At 36.1% G+C, this 19,625-nt stretch overlaps 1 protein-coding gene and 2 long non-coding RNA genes across 4 annotated transcripts; 1 reads left to right on the top strand and 2 right to left on the bottom strand.

Annotated features, from left to right (window-relative positions):
• Nucleotides 1–3,560: 3,560 nt before the first annotated feature.
• On the bottom strand, nt 3,561–4,789 carry LOC133038830 (uncharacterized). The gene is made up of 2 exons (XR_009688372.1): nt 4,692–4,789; nt 3,561–3,699 (listed from the first exon to the last, which is right to left on the bottom strand). It is a non-coding gene; the product is annotated as an uncharacterized LOC133038830 (long non-coding RNA).
• Nucleotides 4,790–5,016: 227 nt separating this feature from the next.
• LOC115694811 (uncharacterized) lies at nt 5,017–9,505 on the top strand. The gene is made up of 2 exons (XR_004007476.2): nt 5,017–8,129; nt 8,441–9,505. It is a non-coding gene; the product is annotated as an uncharacterized LOC115694811 (long non-coding RNA).
• Nucleotides 9,305–13,954, bottom strand: LOC115694810 (aspartic proteinase A1). 2 transcript variants are annotated; one of them, XM_030621902.2, is made up of 14 exons: nt 13,642–13,954; nt 12,694–13,072; nt 12,516–12,576; nt 12,200–12,294; nt 11,989–12,101; nt 11,691–11,859; nt 11,562–11,601; nt 11,377–11,441; nt 10,798–10,908; nt 10,651–10,715; nt 10,376–10,532; nt 10,168–10,287; nt 9,940–10,028; nt 9,305–9,674 (listed from the first exon to the last, which is right to left on the bottom strand). In XM_030621902.2, the coding sequence occupies exons 2-14, from the start codon at nt 13,063–13,065 to the stop codon at nt 9,590–9,592; spliced, it is 1,542 nt and encodes a 513-aa protein (XP_030477762.1). In that variant the 5' UTR covers nt 13,066–13,072; nt 13,642–13,954; the 3' UTR covers nt 9,305–9,589. The 2 variants fall into 2 exon arrangements, with proteins under 2 accessions (XP_030477762.1, XP_060973193.1); XM_061117210.1 differs by lacking the exon at nt 13,642–13,954 and adding an exon at nt 13,523–13,633.
• Nucleotides 13,955–19,625: the final 5,671 nt, after the last annotated feature.

Genomic DNA, 19,625 nt, shown 5'->3' with positions numbered 1-19,625 from the left:
GGCGGAATGGATTCGAAATGGATTCCATGAAAAAGAACAAAGTACGGGAATATGTAGACGCACTCGACGACTATCATCCGATAGGATGCAAGTGGGTTTACAAGAAGAAAAGAGGAGCCGGAGGCGAAGTCGAAACTTTCAAAGCTAGACTTGTAGCCAAGGGTTATACCCAAAGAGAAGGCGTGGACTATGAGGAAACTTTTAGTCCCGTTGCCATGCTCAAATCCATCCGAATTCTTCTCTCCATAGCCTTGCTTTCGATTATGAAATCTCGGCAAATGGATGTCAAGATCGCTTTCCTTAATGGGGTACTTGAAGAAACCATCTATATGGAGCAACCGAAGGTTATGTTCTTCCCAGGGCAAGAAAAGAAAGTTTGCAAGTTAAACGAGTCTATCTATGGACTCAAGCAAGCTTCTCGCTCATGGAACAAGAGGTTTGATGAAATCATCAAAACCTACGGCTTTCTTCAGAATGAAGATGAACCTTGTGTTTACCAACTCAAGGAAGACCAAATAGTAGTATTCCCGGTCCTTTATGTTGATGACATTTTGATCATTGGAAACAATGTCAAGAAAATGACTCACATTAAGGAATGGCTCAACACTCAATTCGATATGAAAGATTTGGGTGAAGCGACCTATGTTCTTGGTATTCGGATTATAAGAAACCTAAGAACAGGATCTCTTGCTCTCTCTCAAACGACCTACATAGACAAAGTCTTAGAGAGATTCTCCATGAGCAACACCAATGGGGCAAACATGCCTTCTAGATATGGTATTCGTCTATCTAAGGAACGATCCACCGATCGATCCTCAAGAGATAGAGGACATGGCGAAAATTCCCTATGCCTCTCAGTTGGAAGTCTAATGTATGCAATGTTATGCACTAGACCCGACATCCGTTATGCCGTTGGAATCGTGAGCGGTATCGATCTAATCCGGGACAAGAACATTGGAATGCGATTAAGTATATTACGAAATACTTAAAGAGTACAAGGAATCTTGTGTTAGTCTACAAGGGTGGTGCTTTAAATCCCATAGGCTACACCGATTCGCATTTCCAGCAAGTCTTGAAGACAGAAATCAACATCCGGGATGGTGTTTACTCTTGGGGGTGGAGCAGTGGTTTGGAGAAGTGCTAAACAAACCGCAATATCGGACTCAACTATGGAAGCCGAATACATAGCGACAGCCGAAGCTGCAAAAGAACTTGTCTGGCTAAGAAAGTTCTTCACCAGCATAGGAGTTATTCCTGGAATGGAAAAGCCTCTGGTACTACTCTGTGATAACAATGGAGCAATAGCAAACAGTAAAGAACCTCGAAGCCACAAGAGAAGCAAACACATTGAAAGGAAGTATCACATAATCAGAGAATACGTGGCAAGAGGGGACGTACTAGTTGAGAAAGTTGACACAGAGGACAACCTAGCTGATCCATTTACCAAAGTCTTGGCCGTGACAGCCTTTGAAAAGCACCGTCAGAATTTAGGATTAATTGATATGTACTAATTAGTTTTATATTAGTGCAAGTGGGAGTTTGTTAGGTTTTATGCCCTAAATAAAACTCTGTTTCAATGTAATCCATTTTATTCAACATCAATAAAGAAACAGAAGTATTTTTCATTCATTTGTGTATGTTTTGGCTCACTTTATCAATTGCTTGTCTAATTGATTTATAAATTCATCTTAAACCCTTTTCACATACTTGATCATGTTTATTGTGCTGTCATCACATTGGAAAGTAAACATGACTATGTGAATAAAGTTTCCTAGATTTATCAGACACAGGGTTTTACTGATATGATAATCTACAACAAGAGTTTACTTGTATTTGGAGAAATACTATGTTCTTTCCAGAACATTGGTTAAAGTAAAGCTCAGGTTGGATGCATGGAGTATGCATCGGAAGGGACCGATATTGAACTTTGAATTAGATTTAATTAAAGTTACCGTAAAATCTATTCAAGTCAATATCGCCAAGTTGATCCTAGATCAAATGATCTTAATCCTGTTATGATTAGGCTCAATCTTGAAAGGCTATTCGTGTTCTTTGATTTGTTAGTTAAGCCTACTTTTAGGTCAGGGTGATACGTACATTTTGGGAACACGGTAGTGCAATTGAGTGGGAGCGCTAGCATAAACATGGAATCTATAGCTTCTATCTGGCAAATAGTAAGCAAAGGATGATTTCCTTCGAGCTTGGCCAAACGAAAATAAATGGTGGAGATCTCATTTCACATAAGCTGAAATATCATTTATACGGGGTCAAGTGTTTTAAGGATAAAATACATGGTAGGGTGTTACGGTAATTTAATCCCTTTACTATGTAGATCATTCATATAGAGGATCATTGATCAAATTAGGATTATAACAATGGATAACTAATGATGTGTCTATATGGTGGAACATATAGAGCATTCTATATACTGAGAGTGCAATTCTAAGTTCTATGCGTGGATTCAACGAAGAATTAATAAGTTAGTGAATTTTAGTGCTAAATTCTTGATCTACTTATTGGAAGCTCAGTTATATAGACCCATGGTCCCCCCACTAGTTGAGATAATATTGTTTGTAAGACTCATGTAATTGGTTTTGATTAATCAATTATAATTCACAAATTAGACTATGTCTATTTGTGAAATTTTCACTAAGTAAGGGCGAAATTGTAAAGAAAGAGTTAACAGGGGCATATTTGTTAATTATGATACTTTGTATGGTGCAATTAATAAATATGATAAATGACAATATTATTTAATAATTATTTATAGTTATTAAATAGTTAGAATTGGCATTTAAATGATTGAATTAGGAAATTGGCATTTTTCAGAAAATCAGATACAAAAGTGGTAAAATTGCAAAATTGCAAAAATCAAGGCCCAGTCCACCTAGCCTAGGGCCGGCCACTTATGTTATCTTTTTTTAAATGATTTTTTCATTATTTTAATGCCATATAATTCAAATCAAACCCTAGAAGGAATGCTATAAATAGATAGTGAAGGCTTCAGCAAAATTACACTTTCTGAATCAGAAAAACCTAGCCTCCACTCTCTTCTCTAGCCGCCACTCTCTCTCTCTTTTCTTCCTCAAAATTTCGAACCTCTCTTAGTGATTAGAGTAGTGCCCACACACATCAAGCAATACCTCAATCATAGTGAGGAAGATTGTGAAGAAAGATCAACAGCAAAGGAGATTCAGCATCAAGGATTCAGAGAAGAAGATCCAGGTTCAGATCTTGATAATACTCGCTACGTAAAGGAATCAAGGGTTAGAGATCTGAACGGAAGGAGTCATTATAATTCCGCTGCACCCAATGTAAGGTTTCTTAAACTTTATATGTGTTTAATTTATCGTTTTAGAAAGTTCATATTTAGGATGTTAATAAACATACTTGTGAGTAGATCTAAGATCCTGGTAAAATAATATCCAACAGTTACTCCAGCTTGTGATTTTCTCAGCTCAATGTAGAACTAGAGAGAATTGTCACTCAGTAGCTTCATCGGTGTTGTCCTCGGTGATATCTGGTAGGATATGTCTTTGTTGCTTCTGCTGCAGTTTATCTCTATTTTTATCAGCTCCATCAAGCTTGCTAGTGATGAATTGGTTGAAATTAGAATTCCCGTCATTGTGTAGTCATCATAATTTGTATTTTCTCTCCATTGACCCCCATATTTGATGACACACATGATTTGTTCCATACCTGCAATTTTAGAAAAAAAAGTAATATCAGAGTATTATTATAATATTTTGTTTGGAATCGGTTATTTTTTTTTAAAAAAATTATAGGTGTTATTGTTTTGGTTTTAGGTTTTTAACTAGCTTTTTTTTACTGGTTTTTTGGTTTTTATTTGCCATTTATGTTTTTGATTACTTTTTTGCATTTTTAAAGAAAAATTATTTTTAAAATTTAAGTGTAAATTTTTTTTTAACTGGTTTTTTTTTTAAATTTTTTGATTGTATGTTTTGTTATATGTTTTTAACTATTTTTCAAGTTTTTGATTGTTTTTTTAACCCGTTTTTTTCTGTTATGTTTTGTTATTTGTGACTTTCATTATTTTTTTACTGTTTTCTGCAAAAGTAATATTATATTATTAAATTTTTGTATTTGGAACCGATTATTTTTAAATTCTATTTAGAGAATCAATGTTATAGGTGAGTTTTTAACTGATTTTTAAGTTTTAACTGGTTTTTTTTTTTATGTTATATATATATTTTTGTATCTGTTTTAATTTTGTTTTCTTGTAGCATTGTTAAATGTAATGTCTTGTTAGAATCTGATTTTATTTTTGTATTTGGAACCGGTTTCATTTAATTTTTATGTTTTATTGTCTAAGTTAGTTTTTTAACTAGTTATTTTGGTTCTGGTGTATTTTTGTTTTGCCTGTTACGTATGTGATTCATACGGTTGACCTTAATTTTGTATATTGTTTTAACCAGTTATTTTTTTATATATATGTTCATCAAATTGCCGTGTTTTATTTTTTTTCCAGATGACATATGTATATTTCTTTATAACTGTAATGTTTATATTCCTGTAATGTTTATATACCTGTTAAGTTTTATACTGAGATTTCTTGTGTTGCTGTGTTTATTTCTGTTTGATGTTTCATTTTCTGGTTTTCGATTTTTAGGAGCATTGATTTTCAGGTTTTACAGATGAAGAAGATGATTAGAAGGAGTTGAAGAACTTACTAGAGCTGGAGAAGACGATCGGAGGCGGCGATCGTTGCTGAAGCTCGGTCTTCAGTCGATAAAATTTTTGATTTTGGAGAAGACGATCGAAGGTGCCTAATCCTTGCGTTTGAGTTCAGTGTGTAGATCGAATTGTAGTGGTCAATCGCGGTTGGTGATCGTGCGATTTCGAGAGTGACGATCGGAGAGAAAACCGTAGAGATTAGGGAGAGAGAGAGATCGAAGGAGATGGATTTCTGTTATGTTTCAATTTGGAAGTATGGGTTTTTTCAATTTAAGCCTATTTATATATTTTTTGGATTCACATATGTTGACATTTAATTATTTTTTTTGGGGATAATTGCGGCAAAAGTCCCCAAAAACTTAAGGTTGATGCCGATTAGTCCTCAACCTCAAAAATTGGCGGTGAAAATACCTAAGGTCCCAATTTTTATTTGTCCGTTGGTCTTTTTTCTAACGGATCCGTTAAACCCAAATAAAGTGCGACGTGTCAATTTTTTATTGGTCCAAATAATAATTTTAATTAAAAAAATTTAAAATAAAATAAAAAACTAAAAAATATATTTTAAAATTATAAATTTATTTTATTTTATTTTATTTTATATTTTCTTTTTTTTATTCATCTTCTCCAAGCTCTTCTTCACGCATCCAACCCCTGCCATGACCTTCTTCTTCTTCTCCATTTCAAAAGACCCTCTCCACCATTAGCAGCAAGCTAGCGACGCACCAAACAACCACCAGCAGCAGCCCAACGACCCTCTCAACTCCCCTTCGCCCAAACCACCACCACCAGCCCGACGAGTCGGTGATCCAACCACGATAGTGCCTCCTCGACTTCATTGGTGCTGTTGTTGATGTTAGATTTGGTGAAGGATTGCCTCCGATCTTGACTGCTCTTGAGGTTCAGGGCTTCTCGATCCGTTTGGTGCTTGAGTTGCTCAACACTTGGGTGAGAATATGGTTCGAACTGATTGAATTTTAAACTCTCTTTTTTCTTTATTCGTTTTTGAACTGATTGAATTTTATTAGGTTTTTATTGGGTTGACATTTCTAAAAAGAAAATTTAGGTTTTTGTTTTGTGAAATTTGAGATTGAAATTGTGTATACATTTTTTTTATTCCGTTTTGAATTGATTTGAGGTTTATTAGGTTTTATCTTATTGGAAATGTTGTATTTTACCGATCACTATTTTCCCATTCATAGAGAAGCCCCAGCTTTTGTTGAGCAAGTTGGTTAGATGATTGGCAGAAGCTTTGATAAAAGAGTGGCATGAGTTGTTTAGTCATTTTATTGCCAACAAATTTGAATTGAAATTAGTATTTAGGGTTCCAAATTTCTTTCTTTAAATATTGGGATTTCATACTCTGCTTCCAGTTACACTTTCAAAACTTAGTGCAGATCATAATCTAAAGATTTCTGGGACAGTAAAATTGCAATCCCCAATCAATTAACCTAGAAATCTGTCTCACTCTCTGAAATTTGCACAAGGAAAAGAAAATAGTACTGAGATTAGGCTGTTATAATTTTTGTTTGCTTAATTAGATTTAAGTTTTCCCTAGCCCAAAAAAAAAGAGATTTTAAGTTTTTGTTGACGATTTGGTTAGCAGATGCAATAGACGGGGTTCAGAGTGTGGCTGGAAGAAAAAGACGAGGTGGGGAGGGGGTCGGAGTGCGGCTAGAGGAAGAAGACGAAGAAGAATAAGAAGAAAAAAGAAAAAAAGAAAAAAAACAAATAAAATAAAATAAATTATAATTTTAAAATATTTTTTTAATTTTTATTTTATTTTAAATTTTTTTAATTAAATTATTATTTAAACCAATTAAAAATTGACACGTGGCATTTTATTTGTGTTTAACGGATCAGTTAAGTTAGGGACCAACGGACAAACAAAAATTGGGACCTTAGGTATTTTCACCACCAATTTTTGAGGTTGAGGACTAATCGGCATCAACCTCAAGTTTTTTGGGACTTTTGCCGCAATTATCCCTTTTTTTTCCATATTTGTTTGATTTATTTTTTTCTGCCATAAAAAATTCAATGGCACCAAAAATTCCCATATTTATGAAAAAATCTCATTTTATAATAATTGTTATAAAAAAATAATCCTATTAATTTGTTTATGAGAAAAAATTCTACTGATTTTTTCACATAATATAAGTTGTGATTTTCTCTGCTCTTCTCCATTGGAGAAGAAGAAACAGGTTGGTCAGAAGCCGGTACTTTGATCCAAGATTCAGGAGATTGATGAAGAGAAACAAGGTGGATTGGATGTCTTTGAGGATGCTGGTTCAACTGATGGCCTGACCCTGATTGCTGCAGTGGCTAACTCCCCAGAAATGGATTCGAGGGAGCAAGAAATTGATCTGAGTTCAAGAAAGCAGGTGGTTCGAAAACCCCAGACTGGGTTCGATTGGGCCAAAGTAGCTGAAATTGAGGCAGAGGTGGAACAGGAAAAGTATCACGAGTCGGCGAAGAGTCAATGGTCTTCGTTTTCGAAAGGGAATTTATTCTCCAGGGATTCGAAGCTCACATACACAGAGCCATTAGCGAAAAATGGGGTCAAGATCGCTCGTATTGATCCAGATGAGGTTGTTAAACGAGCGGAGAATTGGAGATCGGCAGTAATATGTATGGTTCTAGGAGCTAATCCTCCAATGGCAGTCTTCGAGGGGTTCATCAAACGCATTTGGGGACATCTAGGTATAGTTCAAGTGGTCCATATTAACATGGGGTTAGTTATGGTCAAATTTAATGATGAAGCAAATAAAGATAAACTGCTAGAAACATGAGTGATGCAATTTGACAAGAAACCAGTCATCATCAGGCCATGGTCAACTGACTTGAACACAGTCAAGCTGGTGCGAACAGTTCCATTTTGGATTCGTCTTCACGATCTTGGGCTTCAATATTGGGGAAACAATATCTTTAGTGCTTTGGTTAGTACGATTAGAAAATTGATAATGGTGGACCAACATACTAAAGAATGCACCCGAGTTCAATTTGTAAGAATTCTAGTGGAGATGGACAGCACGGATGATGCTCCTCGCACTATCCCATACTTGAATGAACACGGTCAGTTAGTTGAGCAAAGTGTTGAGTATGGGTGGCTCCCTGTTAAGTGTAAGAATTGCTCGGGATATGGCCATATCATGGGAGATGATCACAAAGGAGGGAAGGAAAAAAAGGGTAAAAGCTCATATCAGGTAGCAGTGACAAAAAGATAGTGTTCTAGTTTCAACTTCAACTCGTGACCAATCGAAGGCAGGCTCAAGTCGATTGATCACTGGCTCAGAAATATGGAAACAACAAGAAGTTGAGGCTCGAGATGAATGGATTATACCCAAAAAAAAAAAACCAGTTGCAGCAAGGTCAAGCAAGGTGGAAGGAAAGGATGCTAATGCAAACAATAATTCTAACAAGTCAAGGAACACATTTAGGTGGCGTTTGGTTGGAGGTAATGAAATGGAATGGAATGGAAAGGAAACAATTTTCATTCCATTCCTTTGTTTGGTTGCATTTTAAAGTATTGGAATGGCATTCCAATGGAATGCTCTTTTCACTATTTTGGTGGAATGGCTTTCCATTTTAAAAAGGAAGGAATGACCATTCCAATGTAACAAGAAAAAAAATTTAATTATTTTTTTATCAATTTTTTTTATGCATTTTAAATTTTATTCCATTCCATTCCTATTCCCATTCCCATTCATATTCCCATATTTTCATTCCTCCCAATCAAACGCCTCCTAAGTGTGCTTCAAGAGGCTGATGGTGGATTGGGAAAAGAAATGAGGGAATTTGATGAAGGGGGAACAAGTACTGTTTTTATTAGTTGATGGATAATTGTAACATTGCTTGTTAGAACGTTAGGGGTATCAATAAGTTGAAAAAATAGGATACCATATTAGACTTTTGCAGTATGAATAAAATAGGAGTTATGGCTTTACTTGAAACAAAGCTTAAGGGCAATAAAGTAGTTGAAATGATGGAGAATAAGTTCAAAAGTTGGGATTACTTTACTAGTAGCAACATAGAAGGCAGATTGTTGATTCTTTGGCGGAGGAATTTTACTAGAGTGATTGTATTGGCTGAGAGTTCTCAATATGTTCGCTGTTAAAGGAAGCTTTTTATGTTACTTTTGTCTATGAAGTTAATACCATGGATGAGAGAAAAGATTTATGGAAGGACCTATTGAAGATTCGTTTTCCAGCCAAGCCATGGCTCATTCCAGGGAATTTTAATGTTGGTTATTATATTAATGATCGAACATGAGGTAAACAAATAAATTTGGCTGATATTGACGATTCCTCTTCTTGGCAAGATCATGCTCAAGTGGATAAATAATAAATAATGTAAAAACAACAATTTCTGCTAAATTTAAAATGAGGACATTTACTTATGGTGATATGATTTAAAGTCATTATAATTTCTCTAAATTTAAAACAATGGGGTTTGCTCTCTCCACCGAATATTTGGTATAATAAAAGCAAGCCCATACAAAGCAACAAGAAAACATATTCGGGGCCTTCCGTTTGTTGAGAGTTTGAATCCCTTCTCACTATTAGTAAATGGCATATGATCGAAATAAAGCATGGAATCTACACACACAAATGTGGCAGAAAATTGAGCTCCAAATGCCAGTATATTGCCGCAATACATGATGGATCAATAACTAAAACAACGATCCAAATTGTTTCATCCATAGTAAAAGCAATAAAGGATGGCCCCAACACTGCTAATATTTACATATATTTGTGTCATATATTAGCACACTTTTAAGTACCATAGAAAGATTATTATGCAACTCCATGTGTATGGTATGAGTGAAAAGGGGAGTCAACAGAAGAACATACAAACAGGCAATAGAGTCTGAAATGAAAGCATGCACTTAGATTAATATTTAAGCAGCTTCTGCAAATCCAATTCTCATGTTGCCAGAGTCGAACACAGTGTGGTAGCGACCCATGAACACATCCCCCAGGATCCTGTTAAATTACGAGGATAAGTAAAAAGTAAAAACCATTAATCCATGCACTTACTTTCAGGAAATATAGGTATTTAGTGTCTAAGAAAATGGTGGTGAAAAACTAATACTGACATAGAAGAAGCTATGATCTTGCTTGAAAGATAGTGTTGTTAATCAAACACCGGAAATCAGAACTAATTACAAGAATTGACGGGACCAAACAGTACAGTGAAAAATATCAAGCAAATGGGTACCAAACCATATTTAAGATGTTAGAGATGTACCAGAGAGGTCCGCGAGGGGGTGGCACATCTAAAGCTGTAAATCCACTAATGCACTGAGCTACATCTCCCTGAGCGATTTTGAGGACGTACTGAATACAGTCACCCAAAATAACATACATTATTAGCATATAAGCATATATACACAGTACCATAAAACGCAACTTTTATGAATCATTTTAATTTTCCGGGAAATAACCGGAAGCGAAGATAAGAATAATCGTATAATACCTGCTCAGGAGCAAGCTCAAATTTCTTCCCACCAATAGTAAATGTAACATTAGGCATTGAAGACAAACTGTCACAGTCGACTGCTGATTCTCCCATAGGGCTAGGCAGCCGTTCACACAGCTGTGCATTTACAGGAGTCAGACCACAACCCTGTAGATAGAAAGGAAAAGAAAATGTACACAGGAACATGAAAAGAGGGCTATTTCACCTGATTCACATAGTTTAGAATTTGCTCCTGTGTTTGGTTCTGCTTAAGCTGGTTTTGCATCCATACAACTGCCAACTCGCAAGCAGAGCACATTGCATCACGCACACCACTGGATGCCTTTCCGGCATTCTCATCTACAACACTCTCAATTCCCATGCTGACCAAAAGTTCATTCCAAAATAAACATTAAATTAAGAAATTTTAAAACATAAAATAACAATATATAGCATGACTCATGATATGTAAAATATAAATTATAGCTGACTGAATCTTACCTCACATCTCGAGTCCCATCAAAAGAGCATAAACCAATTTGAGAGCACACTCTTTCGGGATGATCCTGTCACATAACAGTATAGTATTAATACAAAATACAATAGCAGAGGCACAATACATCAAGCATAGCATGTTACATATTGTACCTTTGTCAAACTCTCAATTATGGTTTCTCCATATTGTGCAACTATGGCCTTGCATTCTTCACTTACAACACCCGAAGCTCCAATGGCATGATTCAGTTCAGTAATAATACTCTGTAAATGAAATTTAAATTCACTTAATAAAAACAGACATAAATACTGAAGCTTGTGCCCGCAGCAGTTGACAAAAGAGACTATTCATTAAGAGTTACTAGTGCCATGAAAGAAAGATCATCCAAAATGTTATCCAAGCTACTAAGAAGCATACAATTGCAAGTCATAAGCAATATGTGTTTATTTTGTATTTATTTATTAATCTTGATGAAGTATAAGCAAAGTGTTAATATATACTGAATGCACTAAGCTGAATTTAGAACACAAGATTGTTAAAAAAAAGGTTTCTCCTGTTTGTATGTATAAAGAAAGCAGGTAAAACATAATTGCATGTAAGAATAAAAAACAATGTCACTGATAGGTGAGCATTCCAGATAAGTTCTAGAAATATACAACTAGACACATGGGATACCAAAGGTAGTGTACTCCAGATACAATTAAACAAGTAATAAACAAAGAGTGGCGTACCGTGGGACCAGCCAATAAGGAGGTTCCAGAATCAGCAATTGCGGAGCAACCACCGGCACAGAACCCTGAAGTATGGACGCTCAAGTTAAAATGGGTACAAATAGAGAAGGAAAAAAAAAAGAATAAATTAAACTAACAAATGATTAGCAAAAATAATCATAATAACAAACTTCTAATTTGCTCACCAGTTGATTGACCACCAACCAAAACATCACCCATATCAAACTGCCAATGGAAAAGTTAAAAATCTTAACAGTTAGCTAAACAGTAATGCTATGTATTTTACAAGCATTATCAAGTTGTAGAAAACGAACCTGCCAGTAGCCTTTCCGGGTAACAGGAACATAAGTGTGCTCACCCTTGTAATGATTTGGATCAACTCCACCGAAGACAATTTCACCACCTTCTTCTTCATCAGCATTGCGGTTGAACCAAAATGAGAAAACTGGTTCCCTAACAAGACCTTGATTAACCATGTTGTACCTGCATTAATTCTGATGTTAGAAATATTAAAAATTGATTACATGCCCATCCAACTTCTGGGAGACAATGATCTACAGAGTCACAGCCGAACACGATGTTATTATTAACAGTATGGAAGAAAAAATATACCAGACAGGCACAGCATTTCCTACTGAAATCTCCTGAAACCCAAGTCCAAGTATTCCATCAAACTTGGCTACCAAAAATGTAAGGCCTGGTTCTTTTGTTGCCTCAATAAATTCCTAGAGAAAAACCAAGTTAACTTTAGCAAAGGAAAAACAATACCTGGCATATTTATGCATTTATAGTTTTAAATACAAACACAAACAGCTTATACTACCTGATCCTTAACCACAAGATCACCAACTTTCACATTATCTTCACTGAAGAAGCCTGCAATAGCCCCAGTTCCATACTGAATAGCAGCAGGTTTACCTGCAATGGAAGAAACCGTAATATTGTCTCTGTCATCCACAATAAAGTTCTTCTACTGAAATGCGTTTAAAAAGTTACAAACAGTTGATGAAAGGAAAATACGGTATAATGTCCTTCACAAATCAAGTATGGAGTTCAAATAAACCTTAAAATAGTGAAAGCAACATAGGAAAAAAGGAATCTCGTGCATCTTAAACTAGATAAGAGTGTTAGAAGCAAACCATTCTTCTTATAGGTACTCGAACTGCGCGACTTGTACTTCTTGTGGAAAAAGCAAGCCACCTGCAGTAAGATGCAAGATTGTAAAATACTATTTGGAGGGATTACTTAAGAGTCAATCACAAATTCAGCCCATAAAGGTCAAACAACAACTCAAACCAAACCAAACCAAAAACTCACCGATAAATAACACTTAGAAGAAGGAACCCACAAATTAGAACTACCAGTGTCAAAAATTACAGTAAACTTCTGGGGTGGTGAACCAATACCAATCTCACCATAATACTGGGCATCCATGTAATTCTTCAGTTCAATAATATCAATGTCCTCAGGATCACCGAGGTTCGCATGAAGACGATATTTTCGACTAGAAGCCTTCAAAGCCTCGGCTTTTTTGGTATCAATCTGGGAAGCAACTTGGTTATTCCGCTCAAGATTCCTCTTCTTAAGCCCAATTCTGATCAAGCCATCATTGGATGCAGAAATCACCATAGGAAATAATAGGAGACATAGGAATAGAGTTGCAGCCACCGACCTTAGTTCAGTTCCCATATCTTAACTGCAAAAACAAAAGGGTACTTTATATAACTGGATCCCAAGTACCGAAGCATCATATAGGAAAATCCACATATGACTAACTAAAGAAAATAAGTTCACCCCCATTTTTTACTTTTTTTTTTTTTCTTTCAGTGTAATAAAAAATCCACTCCAGTTGAGGTCAACACAGCACAGCTTCAAATTCACTTAACTTAGCCTAGCAACTAAACAATCTCTAACTACAGATTATTGATCACAAAGACAACTTAAAATCACTTAAAAAAATTAATTGTAATCAAAATTGTAAAGAAATTTTCATCAAAACTCATATACACAAGTCACTAGCTATTTCCCCTGTTTTCGAGGCAGAAAGCTATTCAATCAACTAAAAATTGAATAATCAACTTTTTCTCAGCGACCCAATAACAAAAATAAACAAACAAAAAAAAACCAAAAGTTTCTATATTAAGACCTTTCGATCACCCAAAATAAAGAAAACCAAAAGTTTGCCTATAAATCAATGAGTAAATTTAATCAGAGAAATGAAACGAATTAGAAAATTAGAAAGAGAGTGATAGAAAATTAGCAGACCTGTTGTTGAATTGCAGAATAGGTTGAAGAAGGATGAAAATGAGGGAAAGAAGGTGTTGACAAAGATATTTATATTTGCAATAAAGAAAGAAGCGTGCGTAGTTGGACAAAGATAAGTAATATCGAAAAGCTCGCTCTCTGCGGTTCGTTTTATCTATAACTAATGAACACGTATTTTCAATCTTTCAGATCGAAAACAAGAAACACGTATTTTCGATCTGAGACGTACACTATTTTGGTCTGATCGTACACGTGTCCTCTCTTTGCGGTTTGTACTTTGATTTGTATCGGTACTCGGCACAACGGGTGGGTATGGGATCGTTCATATCTTTAAAAATGGTTATTTAAAGATATTTATTTGCTAAGGATGGGTTTTGTAACAATGTTTTTAAAAAAAAAATTAATTATAAAAATAAAAGTAAAATTTGTGTTTTAAATATTGTGTTTTTAGAAAATAAAAATATGTTCTATAATTATTTTTGTTTTTAAATTTTAAAAATAGAAAATAAAAATATATTAAGAACACTTTTCTTTCCTTTCAACTTCAAGTTTTAGGGCAATGCTCATTTGAGAGCTTAGAGTGTCTAGCTATTTCTATAATTTTTTAGAACATCTTAAGAAAAGTATGCATTTTGTTGTTGATTCAGGTATAACTAGTTTAAAGATTGATACAGTTTGTTATTATCACTTAAGAAGGGCTACTATCCTAAATAAATGCTTAACTTTTATAGTTGAGAATAAAATTAAGGAAGTGTATCTATTCGTAGGTGATGACCAATCTTATCAGGATTGGAGTAGCTACTACTCCTTACCTAAAACACTAGACAAGGCAAGATATTTAACTAATTTGGAGTTGAATGGAGTAAACTTGGATACCTCTCATTCATATAGTTTTCTATTACTAAAAATTTTGTCATTGTTAAATGTTAAGCAATGGGATATTGAAGGATCTGATGTGCTATCTAAGTTTTTGTTGAGTTCTCCTTCTCTTGAAAGATTGCGATTATCTAAATATGAATTCGCAGGTTCTAATGTTCATTATCGATTACAAAGTTTAAGCCTCAAGTTCTTGGAAATTATATTCTTGCATGTTGTACAAATTAAAGTTGAAGCCATAAATCTTGAACCTTTGGTAGTGGAAGGTAATCCCTTGGACCGTATATATTTCTCTTCTTGCAAGAAAATTAGAAATAACCATCATGTAGAGTTTACTTTGAAAACAATCACCTTAAAAGCTCTCATTTCAAATATTTCTCCAATTGAGAACTTGGCTTTGAGCAACTGTCGTTCATTGGAGTTAACAGCCAACACTTGAAATGTTTCTATTTTAAAAATAGTTACAAGTGTAATAGTCACGAGTTGAAGGTTGTTACAATCGAATATGCACCAAAATTGGTTTATCGAGATGCTGAATTTTCTTGTGAATCTCAGTTGCTTTTGGACTATTGTGACATTGCATGTCAACACCAATATGAGATTGTTAGTTACTTGACTTATTAGTACTCTTTATCCTAATGAATTTTACTACTTTGCATGATAAGAATGACTAGTTTTTGCTTGTGAACTTGCTGATAATACAAAATGAACATCCCAAGATTTTTCTATGGCAAGAAAAATGAGTCATGAAATTCAAAAGTAACAATGATAATAAAAAAGACCAAGCTAATTTCTATCGATTGCAATACAAGACCATTTTAATGACCATACAAAATTGGAATATACAGAGGAATCCTTTAGCAAAATTATAAAAAGGTGACCCTTTTTAAGTGTACAAAAACAAAGCCAAAAAATAAATAATCTCAGCTGACATAAATAAAAATAAAAATTGTTGCCTTGCTATAAGTCAGAGAAAAAACTATTGTCTGTGCTTGCATTTTTAGTTTTAGACCCTGCCAAAAAATAACAAACACATTACACACAACACAAGACTAACACTCTAAATCATAAATACATTAACAATTATAACTGAAAATCTAATTGTTGACTTTGCTTTTAGCCAACGACAATGAGTCTTTTTGATAAGCGATAAACGATATGTCGTAATAAGAATATGTAGTAAAGCAATAAGAAGACACAAAAATTTTATAGAGGTTCAGCCCCGAGCAGTTCGGTAATAGCCTAATCCTCGTTAGTTGTATTGACTTAAGAATAAGGAAGAAGATTCATTTTCTTATAGCTCTTACAATAATATCTCTGAATATATAATTCTTAGATAGCCTTAGCTTATAGCGTTTCGGCGTACAATTTCTCCATCCTTTGCCCAGTGAACATTCCTCACTATTTATAGGGCAGGAAACTTGAAAAGGAAGAGTTTCCTCTCTCGTTACAATGCGCATAAATAGAAAGATCGTGTGATCAATGCTGGATGCTAGGATCGTGGGATTGAGGCTGAATACACTGATAGTGGGATCGTGTGTATGCCACATCCACACAAGTTGATCCCTGAGTTATAGGGATTGAGCTAGTGACTCACGATGCACTTGGTTGAATTCGCTAAGTGTTGCTCATTCTGCACGGCTCGTTGAGTATTCCATTATGGACATGCCAGCGAGGCATCCTGCTCGGCATGTTGATCCGACCAGATGCTCTAAGTAGAGTCCACGTGTTTGGGATAACATTTGCCCCCCAAGTCTGTACGGGACCTCCGAGGTTGCGTGTAGACTTATTCCGAGCTGGCTCTGCCTTTGAAAGGGGACACGTGTTAAGCATGACCGTTCGAGATTCGATGTGAAGCTGACTGGGCGTCCCTCCGGTTTTCGGCTGACGGTTGCACTCGATTGTTTTGATTTCCCACATTCGCTTTCAAGGCGGGAAGTCGAGGCGTCTAAGGTTCCTTTACGTACAGTTACCCTTTTGCCTATAAATACTTGGAGTACTGGCACATTACCTCATTTCATCACCCTTTGTTGTTAAGCAAACTTCAGAGCAAAAAGAGAGAGCTTTTTGGCTTCAAAGTTGCAGAAGAGTTTACAGACGATTTTTGGCTTGCTTGAACCCGGACACTTGAATCTTTGAGTAAGTTTCTGATTCCTTTATGTTTTTCCTTTGCATGCTTATGCTTTGAATGTAACTTGGTTGTAGAAAGAACACTGTAGGAAACCCTAGGATTTGAAACTTCTGCGACTCTTCTTTTCTATGTCCTTGTGTTAACTTTCAGCCGTAAGGCTTATTTTAGAACTGCATTGCGTCTGTTTTCCATTATGCTTTTTTCAAGCTTCATGAACTTTTTTGCCCTCACTCAAGAAAAACTTTCTGACTTCTTGAGTTTAGACTTTTCTTTGAACATGATCGTTCTTCAATCTGTGGGGTACTCCTGGTCGGCATATTTGCTTGTTTTTTCGCTTGATACTCCGTCCAACACTCATCTTGCGTGTTGTCTTTTGTAGTTGAACCCAGGTGAGTCTTGGAAGCTCGAGCATCAAATCGACCAGGGGCTGCTTCAACTTCTGCACGAAATCCACCCTCGTCTTCATGCTAATCCTCCTTCAAGAGAAGGATACTCTTCTGATTCCGTATCCAGCCATAGGATGATGGCTCGTACTAAGAAAACTACGCGTCTGGCTGACGCTTCTGACCCCTAGGTGGCTCGGCTTGCCACTTTGCTCGACGCCGAATAGGATTTGGCGGTCCCAATGGAGGAGGACCGTGAGGTTGAGGAGCTGGACGAGGCGCGTCTGGGCAGCCCTCCCGCTGCTGAGGGAGAGGAAGAGATTGAACCCCCTAATTATGGGGAGTACAATGAGGCTGGGCAACCAGTTGATGCTGACGGTGTAACACCCTAACTAGCATAGGCGTATTACGTGATTTTTAAACATACTATGCAGCTCGTTGCTAATCAACGAGGTTTATGGAAATCGTGATTAATTAAAATTTTTGCTTTTTAATTAAACTTATAAAATATTTCATACAAAATACTGTGGGATCCCATTTACAAAAAGCTTTACAAAAGTTTACTGTCTAATATAAAATACTTGTCGCCTAGCGACTAATTACAAAAGCACTACTGTCCCGAGGATCGTACGCCCCAGGCCTAACCGCCCCGACATGTACAATCTTCATCGGCTCGTTCTCACGGTTCCTCAGCCTTGGCCTTGCCCTTACCTACACATGAACATAGCACTGTGAGTCGACAGACTCAGTAAGAAAAGCATAATCATAATCATACATAAATTCCGAGTTATGATCAGACGCCCATACCCCTGACCATAACCCTAACTGCCGTGTCCCACACAATACTGAGTCCCGAACGCTCATAAGACGGTACTATTGACAAGTAACAGCCTATATTCGGGACACTGGTCATACTCCAGTTGCTAGTCATACTCTAGCCTGTACCAATGTGTTACAATATCAGCCTATACTCGGTACACCGGTCATACTCCAGCTGCTAGTCATACTCTAGCCTGTACCGATGTGATACAGTCAAATAGTATAGTACCACCAACCATAGTATCAGCCTATACTCGGTTCACTGGTCATACTCCAGCTGCTAGTCATACTCTAGCCTAACCGATGTGATACAGTGTCAGCCTATACTCGGTACACTGGTCATACTCCAGCTGCTAGTCATACTCTAGCCTGTACCGATGTGACACAGTCGGATGGTACGAAGCCAACATACATATCTAATGTAATCTAATAGGCTTCCTGACATGCACGCTAAACATGTAATACACATGCATACTGTTATACTAATCTTACCTCAATTCCGAATTCAAGTGTGCCGGTCAACCTGAGTGGAACGAACTGCACGACGGTTTACAAGCTCCTAAACCATAACAATCACAACACTGATAAGTGATACGCTAAATCACTTCTCGGGGACTTAAACTAGAAACTAAAAGTTTTCCTATCGATAAAAAGCATGGCAATACCCTAAACAACATAAAAATGAGAAAATCTAGGGTTCCTAAAAATCCCCCAACCTAGGTATCTGGGATTACGCAACCGAATTAGGTTCGGGAATTCCCGAACCCCATCCGAATTCCGGTTGCACAAAGAATTAGGTTCCTACGAGATACATGCAAAATTTCATAACTCATTCAAATCAATCCCAATTCACACCAAAACTTCCAGACCTGTTCTAAATACCCCAAACAACATTTCTAAAGCATCAAAACCACCCAGAAAGCACAAACACTAAAAATGCCATTAAAGCTCCAACCTTTGAGTTCAAAACTCAAACTTGGTTAAACATCACTAACATGCATTCAAACCAGCTCAAATCTCCCTAAACATGCATGTAATAACCTCTGAAAACTACAGCGAACATCAACAACAAGTGCAGCAACAGATTTCATCATTTTCTTTAAAAACCATAGTTTTGAGTTAAAATTCCATAATTTGATAAAACCAACTAATCACCAACACAATCATGCTTGAATCAACATTTTAAATCATGTTCTAACTTCAGAAATCAACAACAACATACATCAGCAAGTACAACAACAAAACCAAGCATGCAACCAATTCTTTTTCTTAAAAATCTTCAAGAACCAAAGCAAGAGACTTACCAAGAATTGAGACCACAAGAACCTTGTTAAATCCAGCTAGAAAACACACAAAGAATTCCCCCCAATCCCAGCTGCTCAAAACCGAAAGAGAGAAAGAAGGAGAGAAAGAGAGGTTTTTGCTTTTTCTTGATTTTTCTAACTTTTGAAACTTTTGAATAAAAATAAAAGAAAAGCAACTGTAAATCATATTATTCAGCCAACACACATAAATTAAAATCACATAACACAATAATAAAAAGTTCACTAAAGGACAAAATATCATTGGGGCAAAAAGACCACTTTGCCCCTCCACACTAAAATAACATAAAGGGCACTAAAGGGTATTTTGGGAAATTCTAAATTCCCGACCACTCTCGACATTCCCAATGTCTAAAATAACCGTCCCCTAATACTAACATACTAAGTTGTGATTTTACTGAGCCAAACACCGAGTTCCATGTTGCCGGGCACCGGAAATGCACATAAAATGCA

Source organism: Cannabis sativa, chromosome 6 (assembly GCF_029168945.1).
Source record: "Cannabis sativa cultivar Pink pepper isolate KNU-18-1 chromosome 6, ASM2916894v1, whole genome shotgun sequence".
NCBI classification, from domain to species: Eukaryota; Viridiplantae; Streptophyta; class Magnoliopsida; order Rosales; family Cannabaceae; genus Cannabis; species Cannabis sativa.
This window is presented reverse-complemented; position numbering and strand designations above follow the sequence as displayed.